At 33.7% G+C, this 23,422-nt stretch overlaps 1 protein-coding gene across 9 annotated transcripts; it reads left to right on the forward strand.

Annotated features, from left to right (window-relative positions):
* Nucleotides 1-2,970: 2,970 nt before the first annotated feature.
* Nucleotides 2,971-23,103, forward strand: LOC137836105 (P-loop containing nucleoside triphosphate hydrolases superfamily protein). Of its 9 annotated transcripts, XR_011085199.2 has the most exons (24): nt 2,979-3,041; nt 3,152-3,310; nt 3,814-4,198; nt 4,625-4,741; nt 4,831-4,910; nt 5,271-5,417; nt 5,515-5,663; nt 5,757-5,887; nt 5,997-6,119; nt 6,253-6,326; nt 9,399-9,998; nt 10,118-10,229; nt 10,325-10,462; nt 12,495-12,824; nt 14,451-14,724; nt 14,819-16,068; nt 16,869-17,271; nt 17,376-18,298; nt 18,388-18,453; nt 18,534-18,659; nt 19,342-19,586; nt 19,664-20,862; nt 22,001-22,162; nt 22,786-23,103. XR_011085199.2 is itself a non-coding variant. In XM_068644949.2 (23 exons), the coding sequence occupies exons 1-23, from the start codon at nt 3,037-3,039 to the stop codon at nt 22,015-22,017; spliced, it is 7,053 nt and encodes a 2,350-aa protein (XP_068501050.2). In that variant the 5' UTR covers nt 2,979-3,036; the 3' UTR covers nt 22,018-22,297. The 9 variants fall into 9 exon arrangements, 7 of the variants coding, with proteins under 7 accessions (XP_068501050.2, XP_068501053.2, XP_090158177.1 ...); XR_016520809.1 differs by lacking the exon at nt 22,786-23,103 and having other exon boundaries at nt 2,971-3,041; nt 19,347-19,586; nt 22,001-22,297; XM_068644949.2 differs by lacking the exon at nt 22,786-23,103 and having other exon boundaries at nt 22,001-22,297.
* The last annotated feature ends 319 nt before the right edge of the window (nt 23,104-23,422 follow it).

Here is a 23,422-nt window from a genome sequence, read left to right on the forward strand (position 1 = left end):
TTTAACGAAATTTTATATTACTGATTCTTTTATCCAGAATGGATTTTTTCATTTCTTTTTCCAGATTTTCATTTCTAAAATACAATAATTTATTTTTCAGATTTTTTTTTTCGAAATATATTATTTTTAATTTCAGATTTTTTTTGTCCGAAATAGAATTTTAATTTTTTTTCTGAATTTTTATTTTCAAAACTTAATAATCACTTTCAAATTTATTTTTCTGAAATATATTATTTTCAATTCCAGATTTTTATATCCAGAATTAAGGATATTTTTGAAAAATAAAAAAATATGTTGGGTGGAGGTTAAAATAGATCGGGTGTAGGAAGTATTTGTCTTTAAGAAATTAACGCAATTTATTACATTAATTTTTTATATTTAAGTAATTTTAAATTAAAATAAAGTGAAATACATTTAAAAAGATGAATAATTTTTTAAAGAATCAAGTTATTATTAACAGTTTTAGTTGTTTTTTTCATTCATCTCTCTCTCTGTTTATCTATTTTAGTTTGATTCTAATGGATTATTTTATCTAAAGCAACTATTCCTGATCATGGTAGGTGATCTTTCTCCAAAGTATATTCATTTATACAGAAATAATATTTGGAAAATTATTATTAAGAGTATACATATAAAGAATTTGAAATTAAAATTGATTATGCACAATTTTCAATTATGATTATATATATAGTCCATCAATTAATTAAGCTTGGGCATTCTAAATAAATAAATTAAAAACGATACATTCTTTAAAAAATATTAATATTTTTTAAATAACTTAATGTAAAATAACACAAATCAAATCATAAATTAAGAGAAGTCATGATAGAGCTCTCATAAACTAAACTAGTCATTTATAATAAAAAAATGGTATTTATTTTTATACCCATATAATGGTAAGAGGTAAAAATATTCTTAGCCTCTATCATACCTTGTTATATCGTCAGCACTGGTCCTTCCTTCTTCTTCTTTTTTGTCGTTGTTCTTCTGGTGATGTTTTCTTTTGATTCTACATTTTCTACTTCTCATGTATTCTCCACTTATGAATAAGACAACATATCCCATTGCAATTCTAGTACTAATACTGATTTTCAAATTATACAATTTAAAAAAAAAATTATTAAAAAATAAAGACTTTTGAATTGTGGAAACCAAAAAACACTTCCAATTACACAATAAAAAAACTTTTTTAATGAAAAAACAACTTTCATATTGTGCAATTCAAAAGCATTTTTCATGCAAAAATTACTTCCACATTGTTGGAAGTCAAAAATAACTTTTTTTATTATACAATTTATAAGTTTTTAGTTTTTTTATGCAAAAAAATTACTTCCAAATTTCATAATTAATCTTTTCTAATTAACATATTTAATCTTTTGAGTCTACCAATTAAGACTAAACATGTTATATATATGATAAAAAATTCAAAAAGAGGGTTTGCAATTGTAAGTTGTAAGGGGTTAAAAAAATAATACTTACATGTGTTATTCACCTAGATGGAATGACATCGATTTTGTGTTTGTATCCATCGAATATTGTTGTAGATTTAGGGACATGGAAATGCAAAGAAACCGTATTTAGTCATATTCGTGTGTGTACCATGATTTACAAAGAAAGTCAAGTAGATGGACTGGTTTTTACTTTGTTACTCTTGTATTTTCAAAAGTCGCGTGAATGTTTGTTCATGCATAATGAAGATTCCTGAGCCTGTGCATGCAGAAGAACAAAAAATCTAGCTGAAGGTTTATTACACGCTCACAAATACGGTGAGCTTGCTGAGTAAGGTGTGTGAGTTATGTGTTTGTCAATGGTGTGAGTTTCGTGGTGAAGTGAAAGTGCAATTGGGTTATTGTTGAAATGGTGCTTGATGTGTTGCTTCCTCTGTGGTGGTTTGGTGTTGATTTGTGTGTGTATTGAGGTAAGAATTCATGGTTAAGATGTTAAACATTTAAAAATTGATTTGATTACAACAACAAGACTATCAACTATCCATGTCTTTAACACAAAGCAAAATCGATTGTCAACTAATTTTGAATGAACAATCGATGTTGGAGTAGTCATAATCGATTATAAGGGAATTTTGATGTCGATTCATACAACTTTGCTTCCACTTTGACACCCCATCGGCGCCATCTCAACCATCAGGTGACACTTCTTTTTACATGGGTTAAAAAAGAAAACCCCATAGGGAACGTCATTGATGCACAATTTGAAAGGCTTAATACATGGTTTGAGGGATTCACTGATATCCTTGGGAGGGGCAACACTCAAATCGATAGGTTATGTTATATTGTTGACCAACAAGATGTCATCAGAGGTAGGTTCTTTATCATCGCAATGAGTGACTACTGATGTGGAAGAAAATTTGCAATATAACAAACGACATGTAGTTGCAGAATAATAACGTAATAAAATATTCCGTGAACACACTCACACTTTGTCGTACTAACCTTTTCCAATACTCTGAATATGATATTTGGGAAATATTACTGCAAATAAACATACAAGATGAAGATGTATTGGATAGTTGTTATGACTTCCTTTGTGGTAACCCCAATGTAGTAAAACAACCCTTTGACGTACCTCTCGAGCAATGAATAAGAAAGCTCTTAAAGATAATGACTAAGAATCTTTAAACTATGTACAACCTTGTTTTTTTAATTATACATAAGTATTTTTGTTATTACATCTATAATGTTATTTATGACACAAATTGTATGCAAAATTTAATTTAAATATGATATATTTTAACGAATATGAGTCTTCTGTTATATGTTTTTTTTGGTTGTTATAATCGAATGAGATCACCTATCAACTAATTTATAAATTATTTTTTTATACTTCTTTTAACTGTTTTTCAATAATTAAACTAAAAAATTCACCATGAAAAGGGACTAGGTAGTTTGTTTTTAGCTGAGACTTAAAACTTTCAAAGCAGTATAAAATAAAATTAATATCTCTTTTGAATAAGAAAAATAATAATTCAACCATCGAAAAAAATGAGAAAAATACACAATTCAATTACGAAGGAATGGGATGGAGTAAGTGAAGATTAAAAACCGTGCCCTCACCCTAATATTTTGCAGTCCATTTTTAAAATTAGGATGATAGACACCATCATCATAATCTTCATGTTCATGTAAATCTGCAGGATAAACCCTAACAAATCAATGGCTACGGCGAACAAACTTGCTGCTAGGCGGGAGCTACTGGACCGGTGGAGAGGCATCGGGGAAGAAGAGGAGAACGACGATGACGGTGATGTTGATCCCTCCAAGTGTCGTAACCTCCACCTCCTCAAACAACAATGGTTATCGCTATTTCCTCCCTTTTTATTTTCAGCGCCGGAATGAATCCAACTTATAGTCAACAATTGCCTCTTCGTTTTAATAATAATGGAATTGCAATGCCGAACTTTAGCTCCCCTTGAATTTCAACTTTATTTTTAATGGGAATTATTTTGACTTGTTGCTGAAGCAAAATAAGTTTAGAGTGATAATACTTAAAACAGATGTTTACTCTGTTTGTTTCTTATGCATTATACACATTCCTCATGTCCTCAGTATAAGCACTCGATAAACACGGTGAGTTTAAAGAACAAGTATGCAAATAAATTATTGATTATATGAAACATAATCGTCAGTCATACTTGTGTGAGTATCTCAAGAATAAGTGATTATTCAGATTATGTTATTCTTTTCTTCTACATGAAAAAGAAAACTAGTTATGTTGTTACTGAGGCAGTGTTGCGTAGCTGGTTTCATATCCGATGAGCCTTGGTGTAGTTTCCATAATAACTGCTATTATTGCCAGGTTTACAGATGCATATAATTTTCTAATTTGTTTGCCTGGTGGAAGTCACATTTGGTGTGGCTTTTGGGATATAATGGGACCCCTTTTGGAGACTTTTTACAATTACTTCAAAAATGATTGTCAAGATTCACCTCTGAGGCTGTTATGGAAGAGAATCTCTGATGAAATGAGACTGTGCCTGCAATGCATTTCTCAGCATCATCAAGCCCAAGACATGTATAACATGGAGTATGAGTCTAGCTCTGTTGGTCCTCTTCTCGATGTCTTACAGAAGCTTGATTGTGAAAGGGTGACATTACACCTGAGAGATGTCAATACAAAAATAGCAGGGGAAAAGTATGATCCTGCCTGTGATAATACAGAAGTTGTTAATGTTTTGTATGAGGTGTGTTTTCTAGGTACTTATGATTTATATAATATTTTACATTTTATTTATTGGGCTCGCATCTTATGATTTCTCTTTATAAATAAATATTTTTTTTTTGCCTCTGAATTAGTACAAGAAATATGTTGACTGTATTTTTCATCTAAATATGTTTTCTGTTTTCCATGGTATGTTATTACATATCTTTTTTCTGTATTTAAAATTTCACTACTAGATCAATTGAAAATCTCATGGGGAAGTGCAAATTGATTATTTTTGTACTGGGAAATGGTGAGTTTTATTTGTTGCTAAAATAGTTATCTCTTCATGATATTTTATGTGGCAGTAGTTATACTTAGTTTCATTCCACTGTCTTTATGAATGGATTTTCTAATTTGAGGTTTAGAGTTTATCAGCTTATTTTCCCCCATTCATCATTTGACACAGGTATTGATGTTCCCAATCCTCTTAGATTTTGAGCCTCTATTCACTGAGTTTGAGTTGTTTGTTGAAGCTATTGATAATAAGCATGAGCTGGCTTTGTCTGGGCATCAACAATTTCCGGTATGTTTTATTTGTGGTACTCTGGTGTGTATTTCTGCTAGAAGATTCTCTTTTACAGTTAGTTCAATGGTGAACCCATTTTCTTCCAGGGAGTTTATGCATTACTATTTTTCAAGAGAAGTGTTCGTTCGGTTGGATATCGCTTAGCAGGATCAATGGGAAAACTCAGGTACTTATTGTTGGTTGGTCTGAAAGTTCTTCAGTTTCACTGATTGTGATTTCATGTTTAAGTCGATGATGCTCCATTGAACTTGGGTTTTGTAAGAGCAAATTCTCTGTATTTATAAATTCCTCCTAAAATTACATATGAATATCTTTATCTTGTCTCAAAACAAAGCTGTTCTGTTATAGAGAAAGACATGGAACACATAGTAGCATATGGTCATTGCCATAACACCATTGAAATCATAGATATGAACCTCTTTACTTATCTTTTCTTCATCACCATGTTCACATTGAGTTTTCTGGCGTGTGATATTCAAAAGCCTTTTTTTCCTTTTTGATACAATCTATGTTTGCTTATATGTAGGAGAGCAACAGACTTGGAACCTTTGCAGCCATTGCTTAAGAAATTTATTGGCTGTTTAGAGGCAGATGCTTTGCCGGTGGCTTTGGAGACCTCAACACCAAGAACTCAATTGGATCGTGTGTCTTTATGGATTGGTATCAAATCACTGTAAGAAGTGTGTTTTGAATTTGTTAACATCAATCTTTATCTCAGTATGTTCCTTACTAATATTTACATGCTACATCATTATGTATGCTTTGTGAAGGCTTGGCTTCTTGGATCCTTCAACTTTTGAAGAAGGGATATTGGAACGCTATCCCTTTTTTGTTGATATTGTACTCAATCATATTAGTGGTGATTCACTTGAATTTTCACATGCTGTTGCTTGCTTGAGACTCCTCTTCGAAATGCTTGGTATGCCATTTTTCCTTTCCATTTCCATGTTTTTTTAATTCATTTATATTTCTTTTGCTGACTTTTTGTTTTGTTGTTTTGGTTTGGTTTGAGGTTGTAAGCTTTGGTTAAGGTCTACATTGTCTCCAAGTGTAATGCGCAACACTCTAATTGGTCAATGCTTCCATACTCGCAATGAAAAAATCCATAATGATATTTTTGGTCTATTCCAACCTTTTCTACAGGCATGTATGGATGGTGATTTGATTTGTTTCTTTGTTGTATGTGTATTGGGAGAAGGAGGGTTGTTCTTGTATTGACATTATTATTGAGATACTTCATCCCATGTTACAGTCTCTTGAAGCTTTGCAAGATGGAGAGCTTGAAAAGCAGCGTAGGTATTTTCTCTATTTTTTGCTCCATCAAGTGCCAGTGAGCAGTAACTTCAGCGTTCTAACAAGAAAATTGGCTTGTCAGGTTATTACATTTAGATTTTTGCATGACGGATGCACATAAAAAATGTCCTGTTTGGCTTTTATAATTGATACTGCAAGTTGTTTTGGCTTATTACCATTGCTATAATGCTATATATATATGATCGTCTTTGCAGATAGCACTTCTTATTGTACACCGAGGTTACAAGATGAACCCGCCTTGTCCTCCCTTAGAGTGTGCACATACGTGGTATGAAGTCAGAACCCCTTCTTTTTTGTGTGTTGAAATGAAATTCATTGAGTTTGTACTTGGTATTATACAGTTGTCTATACTCGTGTATAAGTGTTGAGCTGACTCAACACTCATCAAATGCTAGAGTTCGCAACTTGTAAGAGTTTATTAGCTTGAGTATCTACTTTGTCAAATATAAGTCTGAAATAATTTCCATCTTTAAACAAGTCAAATCACTCATTTATCTACAATTGAACAAACCAATCAAAGCACTTAAAAACAAACTGGGCATTGGATTTAAGCCTTTTAGGCACCATTGTAATGATTTTGGCATTGTTCGTAGACTTATTTGACCCCACAGGCCCATGTGCATCACCCAAACAAAGTTGTTGAGTGCAAGCATTGTTAAATATTGAAATGGGTCTCACTCTATCATCTCAAACAAAGTTATGCCCTCACTTATTTTGATCATGCCGTTCATACCTAGTAAGCATATTATCCTCCATTTCCCATAACCGTTCCATTCCTTATCCCACCATCTTTCAAAAGAATCAACATTATTAATTTCTCAAGGTCTTTGGGTGTGCATGTTTTCCTCATGTAAGTCTAATCCTCCACATTGTATGAATTTCTTAGTGTAGGCTACTTTTCAGTTTATCTTTGGTCAGTAATTGTATATGTTAGACAAATACAATTGTTGGTTTCTGTTTTTGTAATTGTAATTGTGTTTGTTGGGCAATTACAATAATTAGTTTCTTGTATGGTTAGTATAACTGTCTTGTACAGTTACAAAACAACTAATTTGTAACTTAGCTATGCGTATATATAGTTTTATGCAAAGAGAGACTCAATATCTTTTGTATCATTTTACACTTTTACATAATTAAGGTAAAGTGAATTTTCTCTACATGGTATCCAAAGTTTCTTGATCCCTTTTTCATGGCTTCCGGCACAAGTTTTGATGGTGAAACTTCTTCATTTCCAGTGGCTTTTGGCTACATTTTCTCATCAAATCACCAAAAAGCTTGATGATAAATCTTTCTAGCAGCAGTGACAGAAGATCGAACTGTTTCTCTTTCTATTCACTTGCGTTTTTCTATTTTGGAATTGTTCGTGACGTAAATCACATCAATCCAGCGTTTCTAGCTTGGGGAAAGCAACATTAACTGCTTCTCACATGACTTAAATCATCTTTGTCAAGTTTAGTGCTTGGTTGTGTTCTTAGTTCAACTTATTCCTATTAAGTGTGGTGCAAGATTCACTCTTATTTTCATCATTAGACTCACTCTAGAGTGAGACAAGTTAGATTTGTACTCTTGTAACTGAAAGAAAACATCGACACATTGTTGATTTGAGTCTCATCTTGCTGGATCGTGTTTATCTTCATTTACAATTTTAGGATTATGCTTTTACAACTGCTGTATATCTTATTAACAGGTTGCCTGCAACTTCTCTTAAGTTTGCCATTTCTTATACTATTGTTTTGAATAATAATCATGACTTTCATTTCCTCAAAGCTTTTGGACGTGCTTGCTTTAAACTACTAAGACTTTATCACTTTCACAAGCTTGATTTTATATATGAGGAATGTTTGTTCTTAGGGTACTCTCTCACACACAAGGGCTATAAATGTCATTCATCCACTGGAAAAATATATATATAAAAAATGTTCTGTTTAGTGAACATTGTTTTCTTTATGCTGATCTTTTTCCTACTGTGCCTAATTCTGTCTATGATCTTAATTGTTACTTTAGTTTAAACCAATCTTACACCACTTAACAATTCCCTGACTCCTTAACTTGTACCTTCTGTCACACCTGAACCTTCCAACACACCACCTATCACCCCTGATCTATCTGCTTCTGAGTCTGCTTTTGTCCCCAATCGAGTTCCAGTTGTCAATGCCCCTCCCTTGCAGACTCAGTCCAAATTTGGTATTCATCAGTTCAAAATTAATCCTTCCTTGTTCCTTACTCGTTTAGAAGCTAAAACAACTAAGAAAGCACTTGAGGATGCTAAGCTAATTGTCTTGATGCAATGTATCAAGTTTTGAAGCAAAATACATGGGATTTAGTTTCTTTACTCCTCATAGACAAGTTATTGGATGCAAATACAGAGCGAGGTTGGTGGCTAAGGGTTTTCATGAAGTGCACAATTTTGATTTTCACGAAACCATTTCTCTAGTGGTAAAATTCAGAGTTATTCTTACTCTTGCTCTTTTACATGGGTGGAAATTATTTCAGCTAGATGTAATTTGTAAATAATGTTTTGTTTGAATGGTCTACTTGAAGAATCAATTTATATGACCCAACCTATTGGATTTGAACTTGGGATCTCTTGTTTGTAAGTTGAACAAACAAGCAACCAGACAATGGTTTGAGAGATTGAAATTCACACTCCTTCAGTTTTGTCTTTTGGGCACTAAATGTGACTCATCACTCTTTATTTATAAACATCAATCTCATTTTGCTATTTTCTGGTACATGATGATATCAAAATCTCTAGAAGCTCTATTAATTTAATTCAACAACTTAGCTAAAATCCATTCAGCTTTTTCCCTCTTACAACTGTTTGATTTGTTCAATCTCTCTATAATAAGGAAACAAAATATGCATGAGTAAATATGAAGATTCTAATGATATTTTATCTGAATAATGAGATCACGAAGATATTTTAATTCTAAGAAACCTTTATTTACAACATTTAATATGAATGAGGTTCAATGCAAAGCTATGTATTTATGATATACCACTTCTGGTCTTATATATAAGAAACAAATACCTAACTTATCAAAACCAATAAAGTAGTTAAGTTGACTAATTTTAATTAATAATATTACTTTAAATTGTATTAAAAAAATACCTAGAATTAAAGGGTTAAAGTGCTGATTATATTTAATGACATAACTCATAATTGTATAAATATTTTATAGTGTGACTTATATTATTAATATCCCAAAAAAGGCATTAATTTTCATGAGAAATCAGTGTATATCTTTTACAAGACCAGAGGTAGTACCCTAGTACTTGGAGTGATGTTTTATTCATCAGTGTAGTTACCTGATCACTTCTCAATATTTGTATTGGACAGGGGGCCTGCCCTTGTGTCATCTCTGAAGGACTCCTCGCTCCACAGTTCTTTGAGGCAACCTGCATTTGACCTTATACAGACCATCATAGTTTCAGATGCTACTGCATTAATGTATTCAGTGCTGAATTGCTGCACAACTCCGAGCACTGAGCGTGGCATTACAGACGTCATTGAGTTGGATGATGAAAATGATGATATTTGTCTGCCAACTTTTCCAGACAGCAAAGAGAAGGATAGTAGTAGTTCTTGGAGTCACTTCAAAGTTCAAAGTGGAATAACTTCTCAAGATTGCCGAGAATGGATATGCATTCCAATGTTATGGGTTGATGTTTTGGTTGATATTAATCCCTCAATCCTTCCAATTTCATTTTCCAAAGCTGTTTTCTGGGCACGATCTCGTTTTCCTTTGGTAGAATACGAGGATAATGCAGAAATGATGTTTCCAAACAGATCTTTCCTTTCATCTTATGCTCCAGAAATTTCCTCTTCATTTGGGTGGAAGGTTCCGACTGGATCTGATGATGGTGGAGATGGAAACAAATCAAAAAACTCAGTTGAAGTGTTGACTATGTCTCATCCTTTATTAAGAACATTTATTAGGTTCCTAACGCCATCTTCACCTTATATTTACGTTATGTAATAAAGTTTGAGCATTTTCTGGTTCTAAGTTAAAAGCCAATTTTTAATTTCTTGACTAATTATCTGGAGTTGCACATCAGGTTAACTGCACATTTTTTAGTTCAGATACGACATGGAGAACTTCGAAGTCAGTGGACATGGGAACCATTGATGAGTGAAAGCTTAATCCTTTCACTTTTAGATCCAAATGATGTAACATTTTCCTACAACTTGAAGCTCATGTTTACCCTTGTTAGAATGTGATGAATATTCTATTTTTTTTTTCTTATTTTGTTTTTCCCATTCAGGACATTAGACAATTTGGAAAATCTATGTTAGAACAAGTTTCAGATACCCGGGGTCTTTCAAGTGGATTGAAATTTCTTTGTTCTCAAAAACCCTCATTGTATGCAACTATTCTGGGCCTCAAGCATGCTATGAAACTGGTAATAATTTTTGCAAATGTTTTCTTGATAATAATGTTGTTAGTGTCTGCCCTTTGTTGCTTTGTGTGTTTGTGAGTAAGGAAATGTCAGTGGAGAAGTATGATTTAGGGGAGGGATAAGGATCCTCTAAAACAGGAGTGAAATGGCTGAAAACAGAAACAGTGCAATCTATTCTCTCTGCATACCTGATCCTAAATTCCCTTAAGATAACCATTAGTGGTCCCCTAGAGAGAAACTGTAACACTTGTAGTAGTTTTTACTGTGGGCCAAATATATGCCCTTCAAGGGCATTCTTCTCCTATGAAGTTGAGAGATTCCTAGACACAGATGTGGATACTCCAACATGGTTCCGTAGCAGTTGAGACATTGTGTATGTGTGTGTATTTAAAAAGAGAGATACTCAAATAAAATTAAACGAGTAACATAATACAATATCTATATAGATAACTAAGATTTGTATATTTGCAAATCTCTCCAAAAGTACGAAGAGACATTACTTTAAAAATGTAAGCATCTTGCCTCTCTAAAAAAATCTCAAAACAAAAAGAGGAGTTGTATCTTTATAGACCAGTAACGTTTCCTTTTCAAAACAATGTTCTAAGTTTTATGATAACTAGCTTCACACAAAAATAACAAAGTCATTACTTTTGATAATTTATTCATAGTTCTCTATTGTGTCATAGTGCCATTATCACAAGGTGGTGGAGTTGAGTGGTGCTCTATTTCTCCTCAAAGAGTTGTTGTGGTAGTCATGGTACATTTTGTAGCTGTTTCTGTAGCCAATAACATGTGGAGTTATCACTTTGCTGAGGTGTTTAGTTTTTATAGTTTTCTTGGAAGGGAAAAACGTTCTGCAACTTCTGCAAGGCAGAGGTGTTAACTTTGGGGTATAGTCAGGTTTTTCTGCCCTATTCTAGAGTTGCAGTAGCAATAACAAATTGTTTTTCTGAAAGAAGATAATGGAGATAGGGGTTGGTAGTTGATAGGATAAAGATAAAGAGGCTAGGGTTTTGTTTTTTTGTAGGGTGTGAGTGGGTGTTTGGCCTGCACCCCAAATTAGGAGCTCTCCACCCCTAAACGGTACTACAATTGGGAAGGGGCTTTGTTGCTGTTTATTTTTCTGTAAATAATCATGGATTATGCTATTATAAAACCATGAAGTATATTATAATATTTAAGAGAAAAATATTAATACATAGTTTTTTGTTATATAATAAGACAACTGTTGTAACGTAATAGTGGTCATTATACTATTTACTATCCTTTTATAGCTTTTTGTGGCATCCTCTGTTATTATATTCTTTTGACTACTATGCTTTCATTATGTATAATATGTGTATTTTGAATGTTAAAATAATTGGATACACACACAAACAGTAGTGTCCGTTAAGTGTATATCACTATGGAAGTGTTAGCTTAAGTATTCAAGTTGTATAAAGGTGTTGTTGGTTCTAGTCTTTGAGCTGACTAGAAATAATATATTTCTTGGACATATATTGAGAAGTATCTGGGAAGTGTCATTTGTGTTGAAAATGTGTGTGACCACAGAGTAGAGTTTTGAGATAGACAAAACAGAAAAGGGATTCTGAAACTTATATAAAGGATTACTAATGGAGAATGTAACGTACAGGTATCCATATACTACTGATGACTGATACTCGGCAGTATGTTACACAGTTATAGCTGACAGAAACTTAACAGACTATTAACAAAAGAATATTATATCTAATAATACTGGCATATTGACACCTCAAGCAGGAGGAATGTTAGTGGCTTAGTTCTTTATAGAATCTCCTTTAATCAAATGCACCAGGCAACTGCAAAAGTCAACTTAATTGCAACAGAATCCTGTCTGTGTTAAGCCTATTGACTGGGACTACAAGTTTGTTCTGTGTCCAATGAATTTGGTGTTCTGATTTTGCGGACATGCTTCTTCATGCCTGTGAAATATTGAGTTGGTGTAAAATGAATTTTGTCTTGACTGTTTCCCTTTTGTATTCCATTTTACTAATCCCATCGTGTATCTATGTAGGTGCAACTGGGTTCTGTTTTGTTGAAGTTTCATACTCTACATCATTTTTGGTTTCTTTTATGCAAACTACTCAAAGATGAGGATCTACTTGCTCCAGAGTTGCCAGAAAATACACATAGTGACTTAAAAATGCCAAACTTCTCATCACAGGGTGGGTTTTTAAAGCAGCCAGCTTCCAGTTCTGTGCCTGAGAATGTTGTTAAAAATGCTGTCAATGTTGAACAAAGAACAAAGGAACAATTTGGATGCTTGCTATGTGAAATGGCATGGCATATTTTCTGTAGGTGCTTGGTGAATGGAAAAAACTTCATTGATTACACGCTTTGCCAGGTATTATCCTGTCTTTGTTTCCCTGGCTATTGCTTTGTTCAGTTTGTTTGAAATACTTTGTTATTTAAAATATCATTTAGCATAGTACTTCTATAGTTTTTTATCATTTAACAACATGCAGTTTTGGGATTTTGTTTGTTTGTTGTTATCAAACTTAAGCTTAAAGTAGCTTGTAATGAATATATTTTTACTATCCAAATTTTATTAATGAACACTGCTAGTTTAATAATTATTTGACACTCTATTTTTTTATGCAAGTATCAAAATTGAGGTTAAAAATCACATTTGTGTTTAATTTAGCTTTTCCTTATTTTCCTTTACTCTTTGTAATTATTTTTGGTTAGAATACTAGAAAATGAGAGAGAGAAAAGTGTTTTTCATAATTATTGGGTGATTTTGTTACATTAGAGAATTTATAGCATTCTGTAGCTTGCTTTACAAGGAACTGAAACAGTTAGATCTAGTTGTCACTTGCTAGTCTGAAATACTAAACTAACTTGTAACTAGTCCAAGGTGTATTCAATACACCATGCAAACCCTGCTCTACAACTGAAGGTGGGTGTGAGCCAAAGATTTTCATTTTTAAAAGGTGCAGGAAATAAATGTTTCATTTCAAGTACAAAAAGTTCGGTAACCTATCCTTCAATTCTGTGGCATTATTTTTTTATCTTAATGAAAAGACTGGATTGAGATATTTCCAGAGTTCTCTGTAAAAATGAACATTATCAGAGAAAGAGTCCACCAACCTCCTTAGCACTGTTAATCATCCTCCTCAAACTCAACTCCTTAAATTTGCAAGTAGAGGAGTGAAAAATAGCCTATAAGTTATTTGTCAATTAAATTGACACAGTATTAAATGACACATTTGGGATATGAAGGACATTACAGAGAGCTAGAGATTTAGACATAGGAATGGAACCAACAGTTGCTATGTAGAAAAGGTACCATTTGCAATTCTGATCCTTTTATTTATGTAAACCTGTGTGGAAAGACTTTATGCGGAGAACTCTTTTTGAGCAATTTTTCAAGTGGCTTGTAGCTCTAGAATCAGTGATCCATGGAGCTTTGGAATTCTGTTTGGTACTAAAAAGGAGCAATAGAAAAGGAAATATCTTATTTGTGTAGAGAGGAGGATAAATTAACTGCCATTTTAGTTGAAAAGTCCTAGAATTTTAGTTTGGGCCTAACTAATAACAGTGCTCTAATTGTTCTGTAGTAAAAGGAATTGTAAATTGGTAGGCCAACTCATGATTAGAGCTAAAACTCTGGTACCATGTAATTTTAGGAGAATAGAATAATTTTTCTTTATATTGATTGATCAAAATTACATGAGTTATATGGACAAAGATTGCCAGGAGAAAGCCTAACTGCCTTGATTAGTGATTACAAAATAAACAAGGGAGAATATAAAGGAGAATCAAATGAGATTTTAATAATCCAATCTTGATCTTAACTACCTAAATATTCTAGAGTCCTAAGTTGAAATTTAAAATAAATTTCCTAACAACTGTCAACAATAGTTTCTTTTTTTTTCTTTGCTACCTAAATATTCTAGAGTTTTATTTAAAATTGAAGTTTAAATAAGTGTACACACAACTTTCAACAATATAATTCTTTGTTTTTCAGATGACTTGTGTACGGTTACTGGAGATTCTCCCTGTTCTTGTCGATAAACTTTGTCTATCTGGTGATAAAGAGCTTGGGGATCTCACAATGCTTGTACAAAATAAATTGAATTTCAAGTGGCTTTATGATCTTATGGAATGGGGGAAGTCATCAGATAAAGTTGTAATTTTATATTGGAAGCGTGCTGTTACTTATATACTGAATCAGTTCAAAGCTTCTTGTGATAAAACTTCACTTTCAACAATCATTACCATAGAAAATCTTATTTTGAAGGGTGAGTTTAATTTCTGTACTCAATTTCCCTTCCATGATTTGGTGAGTTCTATGACATCAATATATTTTACTAATGTTATGCATTGTCAATTTAGATGGTTATACTTTGGAAGAATTGACAGAACAAGTGTCACGCCTGTCCGTTTCTTTATCTAGAGAAGGATCTCACAATTTGAAGGAGGCAAATCTGAACTCTGAATCATTGGTATCTGAAAGATTGTCATTTGAGAAGGACTGTTTTTCTTCAGATGTTCATTCTTCATCTATGGAGTATATAGAGTTACAAAATCTGGACTCTAAAATAGTGACTGGCAACAAAAGCACTGACAGTGTAATTATTCTTTCAGATGATGAAGTGGAACCAAAAGTTTCTTCCAAGAAGGACATTTTATCATTTGGTGAGGATGTTCACCATGTTTCTGATGGCAATATTATGCCCCATGATTTTGGTAATAGTTTACCAGCTTCCGACCATGCAAGCCAGAATGTTTCATTCATGAAAACTTTGAAAAAAACCAAGGAGACCTTCCAGAAAAAGGCCAGTTCTGGTAATTTACATGATAAGCCTGTGGTGACTTCATTTATTGATTCAAAAGCCCCAGGCAGTTGTAGGAAAGAAGCAAGTTCAAAATCAAAGGATTTGGGGAATTTGACAAAGCTTTTGGATGAAGCTGCCAGTGCTAAAAATTTGAATAAAGCTTGTGGTGGCATGGCTCCCAAAACTGTTGACACTGTGTCAAGTACTTGTAGCAAAATGTTAAGTGATCAGGATGCAGAAGATGACCCTCTAGAGACTGCATTGAAATCTGTGGGACGTGTCCAGTTGCATGTACCAAAGCCTACAATTTTGAAAAGACAAGTTATTCAACTCAAAACACCTTTTGAAAACAGATCTGGTTGTCTTCGTAAATTGGAAGACCCAATGAAAAGATTCAGGCCACCTAGGTTGGATGATTGGTATAAAGCTATTCTTGAGATAAATTATTTTGCAACAATTGGATTGTCATCCACAAGAAAAGATGAAAACCAAATTGTTAACAAATTAAAGGAAGTTCCTGTATGTTTTCAATCTCCTGAACAGTATGTTGAGATATTTCAGCCATTAGTTTTGGAGGAGTTCAAAGCACAGCTACAAAATTCTTTTCTTGAAATGTCTTCATGGGAGGAGATGTTTTATGGAGTCCTTTCTGTGATGTCAATCGAGAGAATTGATGATTTCCATATTGTAGGCTTTGTCCATGATGATGGCGCTTCAAAAAGTAGGAGCTTTTCAGAAAATGACTTTCTTTTGCTAACAAAAGATCCTCCTAAAAAATCTTCTCAAGATGTTCATATGGTTGGAAAGGTATACTTTTATCCTTGTGTGATTGCTATCATCTAAATATTTTTCTCCAATATCTACAATGTCCTACAATTAATTGTTTTAAGCTATGCATGCTTGAGTGGGTGGAAAATGTGAAGATTGAAAGTTAAGGAAAACCACTTCATACTAAACTTGAAAGCATAATGTAACACCTTTGTTGTCCAACTCATATTTTTGCCACTTCTATCTTAACTCAGCGTGAAAAAAAGTTTAAAACCTCTCAATCTCTACGAATTTGGCTCTTCTCCTTATTTTCAACCAACTCAAACAAGCTTATTCCTAGTGTCTTGTACAAAATTTTCAATAATATCATTAGCATATTTATCCACTTAAATGTCATATTGTGTTTTGTTGAGAAGTTTATCTTGTATGAAGATTTGTGAGTCCTTGATTGGTAAGCCTGTTGTCCTTTTTGCTGATAATTGATTGCTTATTCTATAATTGACCATGTTGAAAATTGCAAGCCAATAGATAAGTTGGTTTAACTCAGAATTTTCCTGCTAATATCTTAATTTGCTCCTTTTTCAACCTTTATCAGATTTTTTTTATCTTGTTTTAGTGGCAAATAGAATTCATGACATGTAAAGTTGATTCTGGAAGCCTGCCAACTGTTCAAATTAATTTTAAAGTTGCTTTGCGTTGGGTTACCTTTTTGTTGAGCAAAATTTGTGCTGGTTCCTCAGTTTGACAAAAGCTAACCTCAAGCCACTTATGCACCTCAATGCCACCTGAAGAGGTGCAGACAAATCAATGTCATGTTAAAGCCATCTGTGTTTTTGCAGGTTGAAAGGCGTGAGAAAGACAATAAAAGAGGGTCAAGTATTATTCTCATCAAATTGTATTTTCAAAATGGTTCTTTACGATTAAATCAAGCTAGACGGAATCTCACTGAACGAAGTAAATGGCATGCTTGCCGTATAATGAGTATTACCCCACAAATGCGAGAATTTCATGCATTGTCATCAATAAAAGACATTCCTTTACTTCCTCTCATTTTGAATCCTGTCAGCAATTCATTTTGTTTCGACGAATGTAAAGAAGTAGATCTAAATAATTTGTGCCAGTCATTGCGGCAAACTCTGAGGTCAACATTTAATGTCTGTCAACTTCAAGCAATAAGTGTTGCTATTGGAAGGGCCAAAGCAAAAAAGACTGTTGAATTATGTCTTATTCAGGGTCCTCCAGGTAATTCATCCACCTCGAGCTATCTCTAAACCATGAAGATCTTGTCATTTTTCTACTTAAGCTCTTTAAATTGTTAATTTGCATGTATGCTTATGTAAATACAGGAACTGGGAAGACTCGAACTATTGTTGCAATTGTCAGTGCTCTTCTAGTTTCTCAACCGAAGATGAATTGTCTAAAAAATCCTTTTGATGAAAACTTGTACCAAAATTCTTCTTCTACCTATTCAAGACTGAAGGTTAGTCAGAATGCTGCCATTGCAAGAGCATGGCAGGATGCAGCGTTGGCTAGACAGTTGGGCAATGATATGCAAAATTCATCAACATCTTTTGGAAATTATGTGAGACAAAGAGTGCTTATCTGTGCTCAATCTAACGCTGCAGTGGATGAGTTGGTGGCAAGAATTTCTAGCCATGGTCTTTATGGCAGTAATGGGAAAATGTACAAGCCTTATCTCGTGAGGGTTGGAAATGCAAAAACAGTTCATTCAAATTCACTGCCATTCTTTATTGATACGTTAGTTGATCAACGTGTAGCTGAGGAGAGGATGCATTCAAATGTTGTGAATAGTGATTTGGGGGTAGATTCATCAGCCATGCTGCGGTCTAAATTAGAGAAACTAGTTGATTCTATTAGGTTTTATGAAGCCAAGCGTGCTGACTCAAGGGATCAGAATTCTAATGTTAAAAGTCATCTGTATAATGACTCTCATATGACAAACGAGAAGGAAATGTCAGAGACAGAAATTGAAATGAAGCTACGGAAACTGTATGATAAAAAAAGACAAATATATAAAGATCTTTGTAATGTTCAGACTCAGGAAAAGAAAGCCAATGAAGAAATCAAGGCTCTTAGGAATAAGCTACGGAAGGCTATACTAAAGGAAGCTGAAATAGTGGTAACTACTTTAAGTGGATGTGGTGGGGATCTTTATGGGGTATGCTCTGAGAGAATGTTAAACTCCAAGTTTGGGAGTCCATCTGAACATACCCTCTTCGATGCTGTTGTAATTGATGAAGCTGCCCAAGTATATATATCTTAGTTCTGCTATAAATAATTTGTCTGTAATCCTCTAGTTAACTATATTTACCTTCTTATTTATTTTTCTTGCTATAGGCTCTTGAGCCAGCTACTTTGATTCCTCTTCAGCTTTTAAAGTCAAGTGGAACCAAATGCATTATGGTAAGAGTACTAACCAAAAGCTTTTAAACTTATACTGATGTAGGGTAAATAGTAACACTGACTTTTGTAATTTATTCAAGGTTGGTGACCCAAAGCAGCTTCCTGCAACTGTCCTCTCAAATGTTGCTAGTAAATTTCTTTATGAGTGTAGCATGTTTGAACGGTTACAAAAGGCTGGGCATCCTGTTATTATGCTTACTAAACAGGTACATAGTTTGCTCCTAGATGAGTAAAGTATACTTTAGAAACTGTTAGTTCCATGCTTCATTCCATGCCACAGATTTCTTTAAGAGCTCTGGATACCATCTTAGAAGAAGATTAATTCTAAATGGAGTTTTTCATCATGTCAACCCATGAAAACATGAAGCAGTGGGAGCATTTATAGAAGCTACTCTTAGGATAGAAATGTGTGTAGATAGATAACAAACAATGACAACTGGAACAACAACCTATGATGTGTTGATAGCGTATGTAACAAACAATGATATCTATCCCTATAAAAGCTCATAGGAAATGAAATCAGGAATAGTATCCCACACCTATGATGTGTTGATAGTGCATGTAAGAAACTTTGTTCATGTGACATATATGTTCCAACTTGAAGGGTAGCATTAAAAGTATGATTTTGATTACATTAAATAGGAGATATTATATGATTTGATAGGGTAATATCTTATCAAATATTTTCCATTATTAGGTATTGATTTTATTCTTTATTCGTATTTCTTCTTCATTATAACTAAGAGTACTCATGTGTCTACAAATCACGCAATTACAAGCAATCCTCTCTATTTGTTTTTTGGTAGGCATGGAGTGTTATATGTTTACATTGCCATGTTTTATGATTTAAAGCTGAATTCCTTTATGATTTTTTTCTCACAATGGCAGTATAGAATGCATCCAGAGATTTGCAAGTTCCCATCATTGCATTTCTATGACAACAAATTACTGAATGGTAGCCAAATGTCTAACAAATCAGCACCATTTCATCAAATCAGTGGTCTTGGGCCATATGTGTTTTATGATATCATTGATGGCCAGGAGGTTCGGGGGAAAAGTTCTGGTGTAATGTCACTTTGTAATGAACATGAAGCTGATGCTGCGGTTGAAGTACTAAAGTTTTTCAAGAAAAGGTTAAATTTACTTTCTGTTTCTCTTACTTCTCTGCTTATCATGATGCTTGCTTACAAAACTACGAATGTCTCTTAAGGTACCCTGCTGAATTTGTTGGTGGAAGAATTGGTGTGATTACTCCATACAAGTCTCAACTTTCTCTTTTGCGATCTCGTATTCTTAATGCATTTGGACCTTTGAGTGTAGCGGATATTGAATTTAACACTGTGGATGGTTTTCAAGGTAGGGAGGTGGACATATTGTTACTTTCTACTGTAAGAGCAGCTCATTCAGGTATTATTGCTTCCGAAATAAACTCAAACTCTATTGGATTTGTTGCTGATGTAAGACGGATGAATGTTGCCTTGACAAGGGCCAAGTTATCACTTTGGATTTTGGGTAATGCTAGAACTCTACAGACTAACCAGAACTGGGCTGCTCTTGTGAAGGATGCTAAAGAAAGAAACCTGATAATGAGGGCTAGGATGCCATATCATTCAATGTTCAAAACAGATAAAAATAATTGCTTTGTTGAAAATTCTGATAATCATGCAAGACCACTGGAGCATGAGAAGAGGGTTAAGGAAAGTGACCAGACTGTAAACAAAATTTTGGTTCATGGAAAGGATACTGTTGAGAGGAAAAAGAAATGTGTTGCCTCTGAAGTCTGGGACAGGAATAAGGGTAACGGGGATGAGAATACTTCTTCAGTTTTGGGAAAATATGCTCCATGTAAGGGAAGGAAATCTGAAGATGAGCATTTCTCCAATACTAAGGATATGGGATATCCGGTTGCAAAATATGAAAGCAGAAGCTCCTGCAGTGACATGCTTGCAATGTCAGGTCATCCGATTTGTGATGGGGGAAGAGAAGGCAAAGACAAATCGAAAATTAGCATGGGAAAGAAAGCATTGGGTAAAAGACAATTAAAATTTCAACAATCAAGGAACAATTTAGACTTTCCAGCGGAAGAGGCAGGTGGTGGGCACAAGGCGTCAAAAAGACCAACTATGCATTCTGGAGGGACTAGGAGCAGTTCCACTGAAATTTCTGTTTCCTCAATGAAAGGCTGTTACAAAGAGAGAGATGCGGTTGATCAAGGTACTGCTTCTACTAAAAATAAAGTTGATGAAGTTTCAAAAAGGAAACAGCAGCGTGAAGCTGTAGATGCTATTCTTTACTCATCTTTGATATCTGCAAAGAAGGATGACGACACATTGTCAAAAGTTTCGGCAAAAAGGCCCCTTTCCTCATCTGTTGCTAGTAGGAGTATCAAGCCGTCTAAGACAAAAAGTGGTAAACTTCTGCTTTGACTAGTTTGTATGATTTATCTTTAAGTTGAATGATTACAAGGATGCCAAGAAAGTAATACTCTATATCCTTGATAACAGATGTTATTCTGCTAGGGTATGTTTCTATCTCTAGTCAAATCCCAACAGCTGATCATATTGCTATTGGGGAAAACCCGAGTCCCACATAAAGTAGAGATATTGCTTGGATAGCATATATAAATAGAGGGCAATTCTTATTCTATAAGCTAGCTTTTAGGGGAGTTAGACACATCCAAATTTTAAGAATTCCCTCGTTGTGTCAAGATTTGTCTCATTGTGTAATTAGATGATTATCAGTTTTCATCTAAAAGTCCTATTGAGGACTAATTTGGTTAAACTATATCTTGCATAGGTTTCTCTTCCGTACTTGCATATGTTTGAAGGTGATTTATTTATATAATGTTCCTCCAAAGACGTTAGAAAAGATTGGAAGATGTTAAAGCCTAATTGTGGCTATGGAGGTGCAGGTTGATTGCATTGTCTTTCTCAGATGTTAGCTTTTCAATTCTATTCCCTGTGATTATATTACATGGCTCATATGGGAAGCATGCATATGATATTTATGTTTGTTTTAAACTTCACGGTCTATTATTGGATAAGTAAAATCCAGTGGAAACGGTTTGTGTCCTGTTGAGATTTGTAGAAGATTTTCTTATTTCCTTTGTTTCAGTTTTTATTATCCGTCTTGTGTCTTGTTGCCTTTTTATCTTTACAATAAACGGATCCTTCTCGCTTTTGTATTATTTTTTCCTCAAGCATCCAACATACCTAGTCTTGAATTAAAGTTATTATTAAAAGACCACATCCCATGGGCCTGTTCACGGATCCCCTTCGCGAAGGGTTGTCTTGCATTAGTTTGCCTTGGCAAACTACCTCCGTTTGAGGTCGGTTTGCTGGCATCATTAAACTCCCCATTCTTTCAGACACCCAAAACCGGTGTTGCCCAAACCTAGAGTCAATAATAACAACAATTAATGGCAAAAAATTCTATCAAAACTTTTTTGGTTTTCTTATATGATCTGTTATAGAGCCATGTTTCAGATTGTGAATGAAAGCTATTTGTTTTTGTTGCATCTTCTCCTGAATTTGAAACACTTTTTCAGCAAGATCAAATCAATGAGCCTGGGATTAAGGAAGGAACAATTTTGCTCTGAGGACTAAGGTTGAGGCTTTTCATGGTTCTTGTTGTGATCACCACCTTGACTTACATTGGGTGAAGATATTTTGCTGTCCACATTTGATGATTTCCCATCCATGTTGTAATGGTGAGTGAATTTTCATTTGTTCATTAATGTGGAAAAAACTGAAACTTTAAGTGATTTCATGCAACGAGGGATAATAACTACCTGTACAAATAGCCACAGATTTCTGTAAATGAAAGAAATTTTGTTTATGTTTTATCTTTGAGGGCGAAAAAAAAGGAAAAACTGAATGCATTATACTACTTATTTACCCTTTTGTTCCGGTGGATTATTTAAGTTTCTCAAATTTAAGTAATTTATTTGAGGAATTCTGGTTCATCAGATGCTTTCTACTTCTATTTGATATCCTGGCTAAAACCAATCCTCATTGGAACCACCGTGATTATTGCTTGTAACGGAGACGTTTATTACTTTTGATGCCAACACTCCTCACCCCTTCTCTCCCTTACCTAAAGAATTGAATTAACATTAGAGTCCATATCATTTGTGTGCTTCTACAAATTAGTGAGGGTGATTCCTAAATTATGGAGATGTATTGTACGTTGGCATTGCAACATGAGAATATAAAGCAATGGGGTTCTTGGAATTTCATTCTTTATAGTCGTTTATCAGAATATTCTTTTGGTATCGGGTTAAAGATTAGTTATTCGGGCACCCAAGACTAACGCTGTTTTCATGTTTTACAGTTTAAATCACTGACAATGGCTTTCGCAATTTGACTTTCTTAGATGCAGTTACAAGATTGTAGGGATGCCAAACGTCTAATGTCAGCAACTGAGAAAATTGCTCTTTGATTCCTAACAGAGCTTGAAAACTATCATTACACTTGTAATGATGATAGTTTATTCAAGTTTCTTTTTACAAGCTTAATTTTTTCAATGTTGGTTAGGATAAAGAAAGAAGATTAAGTGGTTCAAAGATTTTATAAGATATATAGTTAAACAATCATTATATTATTTATAATATTTAATTTATAGTTTAATTCCATAAAATGAGTTGACGACAATTGTGTGGTCATCATTTAGCCCTTGTTTGTTAGAAAGGAGGTAAGGAGAAATTATATTGGTTATTTGGTATAGGAGAGAAGAGAAGAATAGGACTTTTTTTATTTATTTCTCACATATTTCTATTTATCTTTATTCTTTCCTTATTTTTTTATCAAATCAATCAAACTACATAATGTTGAAAACTTTTTTGTTTTTATTTTTAAGTTATTTATACTTTACAAACAACTCAACATTCAATTTTATATAGCTCCTATTTATTGTGGTAGCTATTATTTATTTTTGCAATAACTTAGCTCTAACATCTTAGGTTGTAAAC

The sequence above is a fragment of the Phaseolus vulgaris genome, chromosome 5 (assembly GCF_051622355.1).
Source record: "Phaseolus vulgaris cultivar YP4 chromosome 5, ASM5162235v1, whole genome shotgun sequence".
NCBI classification, from domain to species: Eukaryota; Viridiplantae; Streptophyta; class Magnoliopsida; order Fabales; family Fabaceae; genus Phaseolus; species Phaseolus vulgaris.

What these genes read in the sequence shown, in the direction of transcription:
- LOC137836105 (XM_068644949.2), top strand. An exon ending in TTATTAAGAACATTTATTAG is followed by an intron (nt 9,999 to 10,117) that starts GTTCCTAACGCC and finishes GTTGCACATCAG; the next exon opens with GTTAACTGCACATTTTTTAG. An exon ending in TTGATTACACGCTTTGCCAG is followed by an intron (nt 12,825 to 14,450) that starts GTATTATCCTGT and finishes TTTGTTTTTCAG; the next exon opens with ATGACTTGTGTACGGTTACT.